This window comes from Mus pahari, chromosome 1 (genome assembly GCF_900095145.1).
Source record: "Mus pahari chromosome 1, PAHARI_EIJ_v1.1, whole genome shotgun sequence".
In the NCBI taxonomy this organism is placed as follows: Eukaryota; Metazoa; Chordata; class Mammalia; order Rodentia; family Muridae; genus Mus; species Mus pahari.
In genome coordinates this window covers 68,282,247-68,297,687 of record NC_034590.1, presented here as the reverse complement: position 1 = coordinate 68,297,687, position 15,441 = coordinate 68,282,247, and the positions used below count along the sequence as shown (strand labels likewise).

At 45.4% G+C, this 15,441-nt stretch overlaps 1 protein-coding gene across 1 annotated transcript in view; it reads right to left on the bottom strand.

The window, feature by feature from the left end:
- Positions 1-11,328: 11,328 nt before the first annotated feature.
- Positions 11,329-15,441, bottom strand: part of Kctd14 (potassium channel tetramerization domain containing 14) — a 5,489-nt gene continuing 1,376 nt past the window's right edge. Inside the window, exon 2 of the mRNA XM_021221974.2 lies at positions 11,329-12,281. Coding sequence (XP_021077633.1) covers positions 11,631-12,281 — 651 coding nt within the window. The 3' untranslated portion in view covers positions 11,329-11,630. The remainder of the gene's footprint in view (positions 12,282-15,441) is intronic.

Genomic DNA, 15,441 nt, shown 5'->3' with positions numbered 1-15,441 from the left:
CGCGTATGTGTGTTTGTGTGTGTGCGCGTGTGTGTGTGCGTGTGTGTGCGTGTGTGTGTGTGTGTGTGCGTGCGTGCGTGCGTGCGTGTGTGTGTGTGTGTGTGTGTGTGTGTGTGTGTGTGATGTATGAAGCATTGGGTTCAATCCCCAAAGAAACCAGGTATGGTGGCACATGCCTATAATGCCAGCATTTGGGAGCTGGAGACAAGAGGCTAATGAGTTCAAGGTCATCCTCATCTACACAGATGCTAGCCTAAACAACATGAAACCTTGTTTCTAAAAAAAAAAAAAGAGTCCTGTGCAAAATGATGCCCTCCCTATCAGGAGTTAAGCATTGGACTTTGCTGTAGACAAGTTAGGCATACATCAGTGGCAAGATTAGCTCTGATAGGAAGAAGTCCATACTGTAGAACCCATGCCTAGCCTTTGGGGCATTTTGCTCATTCATGACTCCCTTAAGCGGGTATGAATAAGCTGGCCAAAAAGACTTGACACCCATAGGCTGGACCACTGTATCCATTTAATTTTTAGGAACCCTTGTAGAATGGATGTCCTCTGGTGGACATGGAAAAGAAGCAATATTTTTACTCACTGCCATGATGGATTAAGTCTCTCCATGCTCCAAATCAGCTAAAACAGCCAGTCTTCCCTTAAATTGCTTCTTGCCCAGTAACTGGTTACAGTGATGAGAAAAGTAACTAATGCTGGCCAACCGGTAACAGGACTGGCTCTGCTGTGTCTTAGGACCAGTATTTCACAGTGGGAAAGGGTAGGGGGTGAGGCCGTGCTGGGAGACAGGGAAGGGTGGAGGCTTGAAAGGAGGGGCACCCCAGCATAACATCGTATGTCTGCAAACTTGGTGTAGTGCATTGAACTAGGACATCTTCATGAGGGCAGACGGCAGAGTTTTAGCCTCTTTGCATTTTTTTTCCTTTGGATTATGGCAGCATTGTTTTAAGTTTTCATTACCAAGCCTAAGTTAGTACAAACTGATATGGAAAACTTTACATATAAATGAAACATACTGTCTTGAACATTGGGTTTTGTTGGTTTTGTTATTTGTTTGTTGTGTTTTGGGGATAATTTTGTTTTGTTTTTAGATTTATTTATTTATTTATTTAATGTATATGAGCACACTGTAGCTGTCTTCAGACACACCAGAAGAGGGCATCAGATCCCATTCCAGATGGTTGTGAGCCACCATGTGGTTGCTGGGAATTGAACTCAGGACCTCTGGAAGAGCAGTCGGTGCGCTTAACTGCTGAGCCATCTCTCCAGCCCCCAGGTTAGGTTTTTTTAAAGACAAGCTTTCTCTGTATAACAGCTCTGGCTGTCCTAGAACTCACTTTGTAGACCAGGCTAGCCTTGAACTCACAAAGATCCACCTGCCTCTGCCTCTTGAGTGCTGGGATTAAAGGCATGCGCCACCACCGCCCAGCTGTGTTGAACATTGTTAATACCATTACTGTTTTCCTTTCTCTGTTAAGATGAAAGAAGAAGGCAGCATTTTGAATTAAATGAGCATTTATTTCTCCAATTATTTGAAATCACCTATAAGGATAATTCTGTTTCATAACATTGTCTCATATCGACATATGATAATAACTTATTTTCAAATATATTTTAATATCTGACTTAATTTAATCTTCTGTACCATTTTACTGATGCTTCCATAGTGAGTTGCCACAAGTTTGGTAACTTAAAACCAAACTTTTCTCTTTCTGTCTCTGTCTCTGTGTGTGTGTGTGTGTGTGTGTGTGTTTCACAGAACGTGTATGGAGGTCAGAGGACAATGTGCAGTTATTTCCTTCCGTATGGGTCTTGGAGACTGAACTCAGGTCATCAGGTTTGGCATAAGTGTTTGTACACTGAACAATTTTGGTGACCCTCCCTTTGCAGTTCTGTGGCATCGTAGTGGGTTGGCTTAATGTTGTGTTCTAATGTTAATTTGGGGCCTCCAAGATTGGTTGTCCCAGAGATGAGAGTCTGTATGTAAGACATTAGGTGACTTTGTCCCCAAGTGATTTCTGATTGGTAAATAAAGATGCCAACAGCCGATAGCTGGGCAGAACAGACATAGATAGAGTTTAGGTTTTGTGGGCTTCGGGGAGAGGAGGACTACAAAAAATAACTTACAGGAGGAACAAGGAAGCCGCCATGGGCTAAGAGTAAAGAAAATATGGCCCTGAGGGCTGCCCAATTGGAGCTAAGAGCAGCCCAGATGAAACACAGTAATAACTTGGGGTCATCGATAGAAAAGTAGATTCAAACAACATAGAGATACCTATCCGAATATTGTACTGTTTAAGGATTATTGTAAATATAAAGACTATAAGTGTGTCTTTCATCCGTGAACATAAATGGTCAAAGGTGAGGTAGAAGCCCTGGGCCAGGATTTAAAGATTTATTTATTTATTATATGTTAAGTACACTGTAGCTGTCTTCAGACACTCCAGAAGAGGGCGCCAGATCTTGTTATGGATGGTTGTGAGCCACCATGTGGTTGCTGGGATTTGAACTCAGGACCTTTGGAAGAGCAGACAGGTGCTCTTACCTGCTGAGCCATCTCACCAGCCCCCTGGGCCAGGATTTAAATAATTTGATACAACATGGCATAGAACTTCAAAATGAAAATATCAATAAAACTTTGTCCCAAAGAGGATTTTTAAGGAGAATCTGTATCTTGCTTTCTTAGTTTTGGTTTTATTGCTATGAAGAGACACCATGACCAAGGCAAGTCTTATAAAGAAAACATTTAATAGGGTCTGGCTTACAGGTTTAGAGGTTTAGTCCATTATCATGATGGCAGGAAGCATGGTGACAGGCAGGCTGACATGGTTCTGGAGAAGCCAAGAGTTCTACATCTTGATATGAAGGCGGCCAGGAAGAGATTGTCTTCTAGCAGTCAGCAAGAAGGAGGCTGTCTTCCAAACTGAGTGGAGCTTGAAGGTGGGACCTCAAAGGCCACCCCCACAGTGATGCACTTCCTCCAACAAGGCCACACCTCCTCCAACAAAGCCATACTTCCTAACAGTGACTAATGGGCCCAGCGTGTCCAACCCACCACACCTGCCTCCTCTAGTTTCAGCATTCCCAGGCTGTGACCTTTCATTCACCACACACATAAGCCCCTTCGTCCATCTCTGCCTTTGGCTTTGTCCGTTACTGGCCTTGACTGTCTTCTCTCTGGCATTGTCGTGACTGGCTGGGTTGCTGCATCAGACCTTACAGCTATCTCAAATGCTGTTACTTACACTATGCTCACTGCTCTCACAGCTACCAGAAAGTAGCTGTAGTTTTTCTTACTAATCTTAATTAATTCCTTGTCTATGGGATTGTTCAGTACAGTAGTTCTCAACCTGTTCAGCAAACCCCTATCTCCAATAATAATAATAATAATATTAACATTACAATTCACAACAGTTATAGTAACAAAACTACAGTCATAAAAATAATTCTATGGTAGGGATCACCACAACATGAGGAGCTGTATTAAAGGTCTGAAACATTAGAAAGGTTGAGAACCCCTGGTCTGGTGTCTCTTTTCTGAAATAAGTAGAGGCCCTTTTAGAAAGGACCTATTAGAATTAGCTGCAGTAGAAGCAAAACTCTGTAAAAGAGTGTCAGTGCCTAGTGTGCTTTCCAGGATTTGAGGATATGGGAGTGTCTCGTGACCAGCCTTCCCACCAGCACCGGCTTTGCCTCTCGGAGCCTTCACATCTGTCTCTTACACGGTCCGATTAGCTATCACACGGCCAACTGTTCTCAGGGATTCTGCCCTTGCTGTTTTAACCCCAATGTCCATTCTGACTGTGACTCTTGGGAGTCACTTACAGTTTAGCCGACCACTGTGTCAGTAGCACCTCACTTCAACACAAACTCCAAACAGGAATATTTGCTATTTGAGTTTCTTCCACACCTCAATGATGATTTGTTTGTTTGCTTGCTTTTTAATATTTTATTTTGTGTGCGTGTGCACCACACGCATTCAAAGCCCATGGAAACCAGAAGAGGGTGTCAGGTTCCCTGGAGCTGAAGTTACAGACAGTATTGAGCTACCCAGTGTGGGTGCTGGGAATTGAACCTGGGTCCTCTGGAAGAACAGAAAGTGCTCCTAACTGCTGAGCCATCCCTCTGGGCCTGGATTTTAGGTTTCAGTTTTTCCTACCTGGGCTTCATTTTGGATATCTTCTCTTGCTATGACTTCAAATCCACTGTTTTGGGAGAAAGGTATTAGAGTCTCATCTGCTGTTAATCCTATTTAGTGTGTTTTTTTTTTTAAGATTTATTTATTTATTATATGTAAGTACACTGTAGTTGTCTTCAGACACTCCAGAAGAGGGCGTCAGATCTTGTTATGGATGGTTATGAGCCACCATGTGGTTGCTGGGATTTGAACTCCGGACCTTCAGAAGAGCAGTCGGGTGCTCTTACCTGCTGAGCCATCTCACCAGCCCTTAGTGTGTTTTTAAAGTGTCTCTTACTTACTTTTTGTGAGGTCCTATAATGTTTCCTGTGAAAAATCCTCCTGCCTTTTTCTGAGAGAGAGAGAGAGAGAGAGAGAGAGAGAGAGAGAGAGAGAGAGAGAGAGAGAGAAGAGAACAACCAGCTCAGTAATTATTTTAGATAGCTGTGTAATTCAAGGACAGATTTTTGCTATCTTTCTCTGTTCTGCCTGTACTTCTGTACACTGTTTCATATATTCTGTCCAATCTCTTCATTTTTTCAAATAGAGCAATAGATCCGGCCCTTGACATCTCAGTGAAACAGGGAAGTCAGAGGCTGGAGATAGTTAAGTGGCTGAAAGCACATGCTATGCACAAATGAGGAACCAAGTTCAAGTCCCAGCACCAAAAAAAAAAAAAAAAAGCTGGATATGGCTATGTGTACCTGTAACCCCAGCCCTGGGGGCCAGAGATCCTTGGGAGCTCACTCAAGTTCCAGTCTAGCTCAAACAGGAAGTTTCCAGTTCAATGAGAGACCCTGTCTCAAGACAGTAAAGCAGAGGTTGAGTATGGTGGTTTGGATGAGAAACTTGAACACTTGATCTCCTTTGGCAGTGCTGGTGGGGAAGTCTAGGTGGAGCAGCTTTGATGAAGGAAGTGCATCACTGGGGAGAGGAGCTGACAGTTAAAGTCCTCTGCCATTTCCAGTTCACTCTCTTAGCTTTGTGCTTATGGTTCAAGATGTGAGCTCTCATGCCTGCTGCTGCCCGCTGCCCCCTGCCCCCTGCCCGCTACCCCATGCCTGCTGCCCCCTGCCCGCTGCACCCTGCCCACTGCCCGCTGCCCGCTGCCCCCTGCCCGCTGTCCCCTGCCCGCTGCCCACTGCCCACTGCCCCCTGCCCGCTGCCCCCTGCCCACTGCCCGCTGCCTGCTGCCGTTCTGTCCTTGCCGTTGTAGACTCCACACTTCTGGAACCAAAGGCAAACTAAACTCTTTTAGAAGTTCCTTTGTCGTGATGTTTTATCAGAGCAAGGGAAAAGCAGCAAATACAGGAAACCACAGGACATCTTCCTCTGGACTCCATACGAGCACGCACAGGCATACATCCCACCTGCAGCATCACACACACACACACACACACACACACACACACAGTGCCTGGAAATATTTACTATAGTTACTTTGACATTCTGCTCCTTGAACTGTTCCTTCCAAGTTCCTCTATTTTGTTACTCTTGGTTTCTGATCTTCATAAGTTTTCTTCATGTTGTTGTTGTTATTGTTTTTTAAAGATCAAAATGTATGGTTTAAGCAGGGCGTGGTGGTGCACGCTTTAATCCCAGCACTCGGGAGGCAGAGGCAGGTGGATTTCTTAGTTCCAGGCCAGCCTGGTCTACAGAGTGAGTTCCAGGACAGCCAGGGCTACACAGAGAAACCCTGTCTCGAAAAACAAACAAAAATGTATGGTTTAGAACTCATTGAGAAAGAGCACTAGGTCTCAAATTCACCATTCTTCTGCCTGGATGCTTCTTCGGTGCTGGAATAACAGGCATATGATGTATGCCTGAAAATAAGAGTATTTTCTTAAAGGTAAGGTACTAAGACAGCTGGTTGAAGCCTAAAGAAATCGCTCAACTAGAAAACTGGGTTTCCAGCCATGCCTCATGACCTGAGTTTGATTCCTGGGACCCACATGGTAAGAGGAGAGACCAGAGTCCTGCAACTCGTCCTCTGACCTTCACATATACACTGTAGCATGCAAATGTGAAATTAGTAAAAACAGCTGCTTAGAACTTTTGAATAAATATGGCAGAGATTGCAGATTGCATAACCTTAGTCATTTTTTTTTTCTTTTAAAGAGTACAATTGTAAAGCCAGACATGGTGGTTGAAATCTGTAATTCCAGCACTTGAAGGCAGGAAGATTACCATGAATTTGAAGCTACCCTGGGTTAATGAGTTCCAGACCAGTTTGGGCTACAGAATGGGACTCTGTCTCAAAACCAACCAACCAAACAAACAAACAACCACTCAAACAACCGCCACCACCATCAACAACAAACCAAACCAAAAACCAAACAAAAAAATGGAGTTGTGTTGAAGATGGCATTGTGTATACATAGGAGATTATTTTAAATTCTGTCTTGCATACTCTGTGTGTATGGCAGTATGTTGGCATTCTAGAGAACAAAATTTTAAACATTATTGGACGGAGCTTCTGGAGAAAAAAAATCCTTTTAAAGGTATATTAATTATCTATATTTAATAAGAAAGCACTCTGGTGGCTAGAGAGATGGCTGTAGTGACGAACACTGCAACTCTTTCAGAGGACCCGAGTTTAGTACCCAGCACCCGCATGATGGCTCACAGGTCATCTGTAACTCTAGTTACAGAGAACCTGACACCCTCTTCTGCCCTCTAGTACCAGACATACATGTGGTTCATATACATACACACAGGCAAAACACTCATACACATAAAATAAATGAAGCTAAAAGAAAGAAACCACCCTCAAGACAGAGGTATAAAATGTTATTTATTAAGAATCTGCAGTATGAGCTGGTCTCAGATGAACAGTCCTGGTGTTACTTATTCATCTTTAATACTTTGGCTGTAGGTGTCCTCCTCAGGTCTGCTCCCCATCATCTCCTCAGTGGCACAGCCTGGTGCTCATGAGCACTGTTACCCCCCCTCCTCCCTCTACCTGCCTGTCCCTGCTCTCTTTGGGGATGAGTGTCCCTAGGCTGCCTAGGTTTACCAGGAACGCCTGGGCTCCAGCCCAGCTTCAGCATCCCAAATAGTTGGAGCTACACAACAGCCTGCCAGCCTTGCTTTTTTCTTTAGAGCAGATGCAGTGTTCCAAGAAAGCAGCAAGCTCACGGTTGTACAAGCGACTGTCAGGTCTTTATCTCACACTTACTGATGTTCCATTAGTGACTTCACACTGTCGAGCTCAAGATCGGTTTAAGGGACAACCATGAAGTACTAACATGGAGCAGAGGGAAAAAGGCGTATAGTCAGATCAGGAATATGGTGGTCACCAGGCATAAGGGCAGCCCTGTTACTTGTCAAAGAGGTAACTCTTCAGTAAGCCAGGAAGGAGTTAGACACTACTTGTTTCACACAAAACTCCCTTAGTTCTTGTGCTCAGAGAACAATCACATTTAGGAGCTACCTGGAAACCTCGTGTAATGGCCAGGCATTGACGAATATTACATCTGGTATCATAATACAAGCTCCATCAGAAAAGTCTATTCACTGTAGCTTCACCTAGGGACACCACAGCTCAGGAAATGCAACACACTGAACGAGTAGTACGAATTAGCCTGGAACACAGTAAGGATGTAAAAATGAGAAGGTGATGCCACCAATCTCCAGGACTTCTAGAAGCAACTGGAAAGAACATCGATGGAGGAAAGGACGTCCTTATTGGCTTTCGTGCGTGAGGCAAATTAAAATAAAAAAAAAAAACAACTGCTTTTTAAGGCTGGACATAGTGGCATGTACATTGTTCTCAGGAAGCAGAAATGGGAGGACCACAAATTTTCAGCAAACCTGGTATACATAGCAAGCTCTAGGCCAGCTAGAGCAATACAAGACCCTGTCTCAAAAACAAACAAACAAACAAACAAACAAGAAACAAAACAGAAGTACACAGCCCTAATCCCATTACAGAACAAGCCTCCAATACCTGACCTCGGAACCCCCTGACTGAGGTGGAGCTCGGGGTGACGCACTCAGCTTTGTTTGCAAGTCTGGTGCAATCCCAGCCGTGGATAAAGAAACACTGTTTTAATTAAGAAGAAGTGGTCTAAAAGTCTGTTCTTCTGTCACTGTCATGTTAATGCATTTTAGAAACATCTAGGGGAAGGACCACAGAGCAAGCTCAGTGGTTAAAAGTTCTAACTGTTCTTTTGAGAGGACCTGGGTTTGGTTCCCAGCACCCACATGGTGGCTCAAACCATTTGTAATCCCAGTCCCAGGGAATCCTATGTCCTTTTCTGACCTCCACAGGCACCAGGCACATACATGATGTACATATTATACATATACAGGCAAAATACTTATACACATAAAATAGATAAATCTAATAAAATATTTTTAAAAATTGTCTAGAGGAGATTCTTTTTTAAACCCACTATTCAGACCACATGCCACAACAATTAAAATAGAATCTCTAGGGATGGGGCCCAGGCATACTTCTTAAAGCTGCTTGATTAATCCCAACGCCATTCGAGAACCACTGAATTAAGTTTCCTAATAACTAAGACTGGTATGTGAAACTTCAGTGAGATTTCAAAAGCATTTTAAAAATTAGTTCATAAAACACATCTATGTGATGATAGTCAAACTAGACTCTATATTAGATTTACTATTTTAGACTTTTTAATACTGGAGATTACTCCCAAGTGCATATTGGGCCAGTGCTCCAGCCCTGAGCTTTGCCTCCAGCTGTGGTGGTTGGAGTGAGAGGGTCCCCATGTGCTCAGCTGTTGGAACACCTGGTCCACAGGTGTTCACAGTTCACCTGCAGTTCCAGATGTGAGCCCTCAGCTGTTCCTACCAGCATTCCTACAGCCACCTCCTCCTTCTACCACAGACCCTGCCCGGAGCAACTCTTTTGTTCTGTTTTTGTTTGTTTGTTTGTTTTTTGGGGGGGAGTTGTTTTTTGGTTCTTCCTTTTTTGTTTTTTGTTTTTTTTCCCGAGACAAGGTTTTTCTGTGAAGCCCTGGCTGTCCTTGAACTCGCTCTATAGACCAGGTTGGCCTCCTCGAACTCTGCCTCCCAAGCTCCCAAGTATGTCCAGCATAAATGGTACTTTCTTTCTCTTCTTTTCTTTCTTTCTTTCTTTCTTTCTTTCTTTCTTTCTTTCTTTCTTTTTTTTTTTTTTTTTTTGGTTTTAGTTTTTCAAGGTTTCTCTTTGTGTAACTGTGGAGACCAGGTTGGCCTTGAATTCAAAAATCCACCTGCCTCTTCTGATGAACTTTTATCCCTCCAGAGCCATAAGCCGAAAACCTCCTCTATAAGTTCCATTGGTCATTACACTTTTAGCATAGCAACAGGAAAGAAACTAATATGCCAGAAACATTTATTCCTCTGTGTGTGTGTGTGTGTGTGTTTATGTAAAGTGAGCTTTACATGGTTGTAATCTGAACGTTCGGGAACCAGACTTCTCTGGACTTAAGTTTTTATGTATCTTGCAGTTCCTTCAAACGGCTGACAACTCTCTCAAATGCTTGTAACCTCTGAAGTGATCCAGCCCAGCCCTTTAGCAGCTCCAGGTTCAGACCTGCCCACCAGTTGCTTGGGCAACTATGTTGTTTCTGATTTCTGATTTTGATAGAGAGTCTCATTTGTAGCCCAAACCATGTGATCCTCCTAACAAGTTCTGGTATTACAAGCATATGCCATCATGGTTGGTTAGAAAATGGCTTAATATTTTTATTTATTTATTTATTTATTTATTTATTTGTGTGTGTGCGTGTGCGTGTGCGTGTGCGTGTGTGTGTGTGTGTGTGTGTGTGTGTTTATGTAGACCAAAGGACAACTCATAGGTGACAGCTCTCTTTCCTCCTATGTGGGTCACAGGGATAAAGCTCAGGTTTAAATGCTTGGCAGCAAGTACCTTTTCCTGCTGAGCCACCTTGCCACCCTAGAAGATAGCTTCTGTTATTGTTTTAACTTTTTAACAGTCATGTGTATCTCTCTGTGTACAACTGTGTGAGAGTGTGCGGGCTGGTCTTATATCAACTTGACACACCAACTAGTTAACTAAAAGGAGGGAACATTAATTGAGAAAATGCCTCCATGAGATCCAGCTGTAGGACATTTTCTTAATTACGTATTGATGGGAGAGGGCCCAGCCCATTTTGAATGGTGCTGTCCCTGGACTGCTGGCCCTGGTTCTTTAAGAAAGCAGGCTGTGCAAACTATGTAAAGCAAACCAATAACCAGCACTCCCCATGGCCTCTGCATCAGGTTCTGCCTTCAGGTTCCTGTCCTGAGTTCCTGTCCTGACTGCCTTACGGAAGACTATGACCTAGAAGTGTAAACTGAATAAACCTTCCTCCCCCAGCTTGCTCTTTGGTGACGGTGTTTCAGGGCAGCAATGGAAAGCCTACGACCTGAGGATGTAGATGTCCATGGAGGCCAGAAGAGAGCGTTAGATCCCCTGGAGTTAACGTTATAAGCAGTTAAGTTGTAAACCACAGCACCAAGAGGCTGGGAACCAACTTGTGTCTTCTGCAAAAGCTCTTACCTGCTGAGCCATCTTCTCAGTCCCTCATTTCTTTTAAGAGAGAGAGAGAGAGAGAGAGAGAGAGAGAGAGAGAGAGAGAGAGAGAGCCACATGGATGGAAGCCATAGTGTAAAGATAACTCTTAAAGGTTGGTTCTGTCCTTTCACTTTCGACTCCGGAGATCCATCTTAAGCCATTGGGTTTGCATAGCAGGTGAGTTCACCCACTGGCTTTTTTGTTGCCTGTTTGTGTTTGTTTTTTGAGACAGGGTTTTTCTGTGTTGCCCCGGGTGTCCTGGAACTCTCTCTGAAGACCAGGTTAGCCTTGAGCTCAGAGGTCTGCCTGCTTCTATCTCCTAAGTGCTGAGATTAAAGACGTGTGCCAGCACCTCCCCGCAAGGCCCGCTGTTTTAAAGATACTGTGACAGTCCCCTGGAGAAAGTTACAGACCACCACGAACACAAGACCAGTTAAGAGTTCTTTATTTAATCTGATGACTGATGTCAGACTCCTGCCACAAAGAACTCTTGGTCCTAAGTTAAGCGCTACAGATTTTATAAAGACAGAAACCATGACACTAGGTCCAGGCTAGAAGAGGTTTTACATCAGGTTTATCTCCCAGCAAGGAAGGAAGAACCCCTTGACCTGTTAAGCATTTTACAAGCTTTATATTTCTTAGAAGATGGGAGAAACCCTACTTTGTCAAGTAGGATGTGGTTCCAGAGGGAAGAAGGCATGGAACAGGGCAGCCTGACTTCTCCTGGGCCATTTCAATAGGGTTTCAGTCTATAAAGGAGACTGGCCTCCAGCTAGCTCAGGGCAGTCTTCTTGTCTCCTCGGCCTTCCAAGTTCTGGGACTACAGGCTCAGCTTTAGAACATGGATTTTGATGGCAACTGATTTCACAAGTCCCACCACAGGCTCTAACAAACACTCCCCACTCCTGGAGCTCACCACCAAGTGAAGCCGAAGATCCAGAAGCAAGTGTAGGGATCCCTGCTGAGGTGGTACCTCTGAGAGGCCACCTTGTACCCCTTGGCTCTGATGTCCTTCTCCAGGCAGCATACAAAGTCCTCAGTCACGGGGCCTGCCTTCCAGGGCCCGAATTTGACAACCGGTGTCTTTTTGGCCTCCAAGATGTGCAGCGGCTCCATACACTTCGCATCATCCTCCTCCGTGCGCACCACACACACCACCACCTTTGACGAGCGCATCGCCACGGCCTCTGCCCGAGCCAGGTGCAACAGGACCTCCAGGTTTTCTCTGTAGTTTGGCACCCCCATCAGGAACTGCTTTCGAGCCACTTGCTCACCGAAGATCTGTGGCATATCTTCCAAAATCTTGACCAAAAGGTGGATTTGGTAGAACTTAGCTTCTTGGTAGACCTCAGGAACGTACTCTGTGGGTACCTGCCCAGTGCGTAGGTAATCCAAGAGAAGTCCAAAGTAGGTGCCGGGCCGATCGATGAAGAAGCGACCCTGCGCATCCTTGTAGTGTCTAGCTGACCTGGACAGTATCTCTGAAAACTTTGAGCCTGGATGCTTCATCAGGGTGCCCATGGTGGTGGTGTAGAACTGCCCCCCTACATTCAGCTCCACAACCTGCAGACACAAATAGCAGAGACATAGTTACAACTTAGCAGAGGATGTGCTGTCTGCTGCAACAAAACAACACCACCCACAAGAACCCTGTACAGTGATAAAGGTTAAGTCCGGATTTCCTACCCGAAGTTTCGAGCTGTGTGGAGCCCGTGATGGGGCCAGTCCTTCAGTTTGACGTGGGCCTGACCTCATCTCTCAACCTGTCTGGGCACTGCCTCTTAAGGCATAAGTATAGTACTGGAATTAAGAGAGCCAAAGGCAACTAAGTTGCTCAGGAAAGCAGGGTAGCCATGGCAACAGTCCTACGGGGCCATTTCAGCTATCTAGAGGGGAAAAGGCAGCGGAGAAGGAACCAGACTAGACAGCTGAGTAAAACCTATGTCTTTCTGCCTCCCCTAAACATCAAGGCCCCTTGACAAGGCTGTTTGGTTAAGGGGTCACTTCTTTGAAGCAATTAATCAAGGAACTGCAGACTACTAAATAAATCAATATGATGGCATTTGTATTCCTCTGAAACTCAGCTCCTAAGTCCTCTCAGCATCCTCATGTGACAGATGAAGGAAACCACGAGGAGAGCCTGAGAGAGCTGGGAAGCAACTAGGATCAAATATCATCTGTCAGTCTAACTCACATCTAGGGCTGGCTTTCCAGCCCACCCTAACCCCGGCCTCACCACAGCCACAACCAGCTCTGTGCCCGAGGAAGCTCACTTTCTTTCTCTACCTTAAGCTTAGGCAGCATCTGTGAAAAGGGGAAGGGAAATGGATATAGGGAACTCTTAAATCCTTCCCGCCCTTCGAAGTCTAATTGGCCGGGCCACTTCAAAAGCCCTTTCTAAGGCTAATTACCGAAACCAGTCTCCGAGCTAACTGTGGTGTCATGAACATAATTCAACACTCAGGAGATCATGAGCTAAACACCAGCCTGGACTATACATAAGACCACATTTCAAACAAAGCAAAGCCAATAGTCCCCTCCTCTAACGCCCTGTGCCCCATTCATTTACCAAATAAGACCTCAGCCCTGTTCATAAGCTTCTTAGTTCTGTTCTGTTTTTATTTCTTTCTCCCCAAAGTTCCCAGCCTCTCTGCAAATCTTGGCTCTCCTATCTCATCCATAAACACTGCCCAGGATATTTCTAGCAAGATGAACTTCTTTTGCAGTCTCAGAAGAAGGGGCTAGCTGTTCCTTGTGGCCCCTCTTCACCTTTTCTACCAGTGTCTCTCCCGACACATTCAGGGGGGCGAGAGGGGCAGTGGGAAAGCCTGTGGTGAGTGCCTGGAGGAAATTTTGCCTCTTGTGGGGACCGGCTGGGTGTTAAGTCCATGATGGCTCTGAAGATACAGGGATGGACCTGACTCATCTCTCACCCAGTTCAGTCAGAAGGATCCCTACACATCCACCCTGTTCCACCCAGCACTCATTTGTTTCCTTAGATACCCTCAGCTGAAGGAATGAGTGACATCCCATTCAGATGTTGTCTTAGCCCAACACAGACCTCTCCCATGGCTTCCATTTTAGCTGAGGCAGAAGCCCAGGATAATGTGGTTTCTTCCTCTCAGCCTCTTCACACACTTCCTCCCCACCAAGTCCTGGCAGTGCGGTCTGTCTGGTAAGTTCCGTGGTTGCTTCCCCCTTGCTGGGGTCTGCCTCTGAATCCATTCTGCACACTGAAACCCGAGTTCTTTTTCTCTGAGGCAAACCCGACTCTCGTTTCCTGCTCTCTATTCTTGAATGACTCTTCACCATTTCTTGAGGTCTCCAAGGCTTGCTGCGTGGCAAAGAACAAAATCGCCTACTGTACCCTCCCTCTGTCCAGGGTAGGCTGGGGCCTCAGGCCTCAGGCCTCAACTTCCCATTACTGAATATGCCCATTTTTCTTTCTTCTTTCCTTCCTTCCTTCCTTCCTTCCTTCCTTCCTTCCTTCCTTCCTCTTTCTTTCTTTCTTTCTTTCTTTCTTTCTTTCTTTCTTTCTTTCTTCCTTCCTTCCTTTCTCTTTTTTTCTCCTTTTGGTTTTTTGAGACATGGTTTCTGTGTAGTCCTGGCTGCCCTGGATCTTGCTCTGTAAACCAGTCTAGCCTTACACACAGAGATCCACCTGCCTCTGCCTCCCACTTGCTAGTATTAAGGGTGTGTGTCACCACACCTGGCAAGTCTACAGTCTTTCAAGGTAGCTCCCCAGGGCCCCCTCCAAAAGGGTGTCTTGGGATCCCAGAGTGATATGTAGCTCTACTGTGACAGTGACTGCTCCCCTGGACTCCCATTGGTTCATCCTCTGTTGGACTGTGAGGTTTGAAAGGGGGACACTATGCTTGGTCCACAGTCACATGAGTAGCACCCAAAAGCAGGACTCAGCACAGCAGGGACATTCAGTGAATACCTGTTATATTGAACGAAGTTCACCCTTGGTCCTGACCCACAGAACCTGGTATTCTAATAAACGCAGATCTTGTCCTACCTTGGCATCAGGCTCAGTACTGGCTGCATAGATGACCTTTGCCCAGGAACTCATTCAAGCACTTCTTGAGCAGGGAAGACAGAACCCTGAGCATTAAACGCCTTGACAATAGGCAGGTGGCTTTGAAAACAGCCAACAATGACGTACTCATAACCCTATGAAGAGCTGCTTTCCCTAAGTGAGGCAGGTACCTTTAGAAGCTAAGGTCTACACTAAGGGGTTAGAGGGGGGGTGCCACCCACGTAACACACCCTCAAAGTTGTCCTTTCTTTTGTTTCAACTAAAACTCTGGAGAACCTCATTGAGCTTTCTGATTTATTCTTTTAGGCACCTCAGCTTAAGCTTGGTTCGTTATAATACAAGGCGAACATGTCCCAAAAGAGTTGATGTTGGCCAGCCACCTTTCCTTTTGTGTTTTAAGACAGTCTCCAGGCTGGACAGTGGTGGTGCACACCTTTTTGTTGTTGTTGTTTTTGAGAGACAGGGTTTCTCTGTATAGCCCTGGCTGTCCTGGAACTCAACTCAGAAATCCACCTGCCTCTGCCTCCCAAGTGCTGGGATCAAAGGCGTGCGTGCCACCATCGCCCGGCAGTGGTTCACACCTTTAATGAGGCAGAGGCAGAGGCAGAGGCAGAGGCAGAGGCAGAGGCAGAGGCAGAGGCAGAGGCAGAGGCAGAGGCAGAGGCAGAGGCAGAGGCAGAG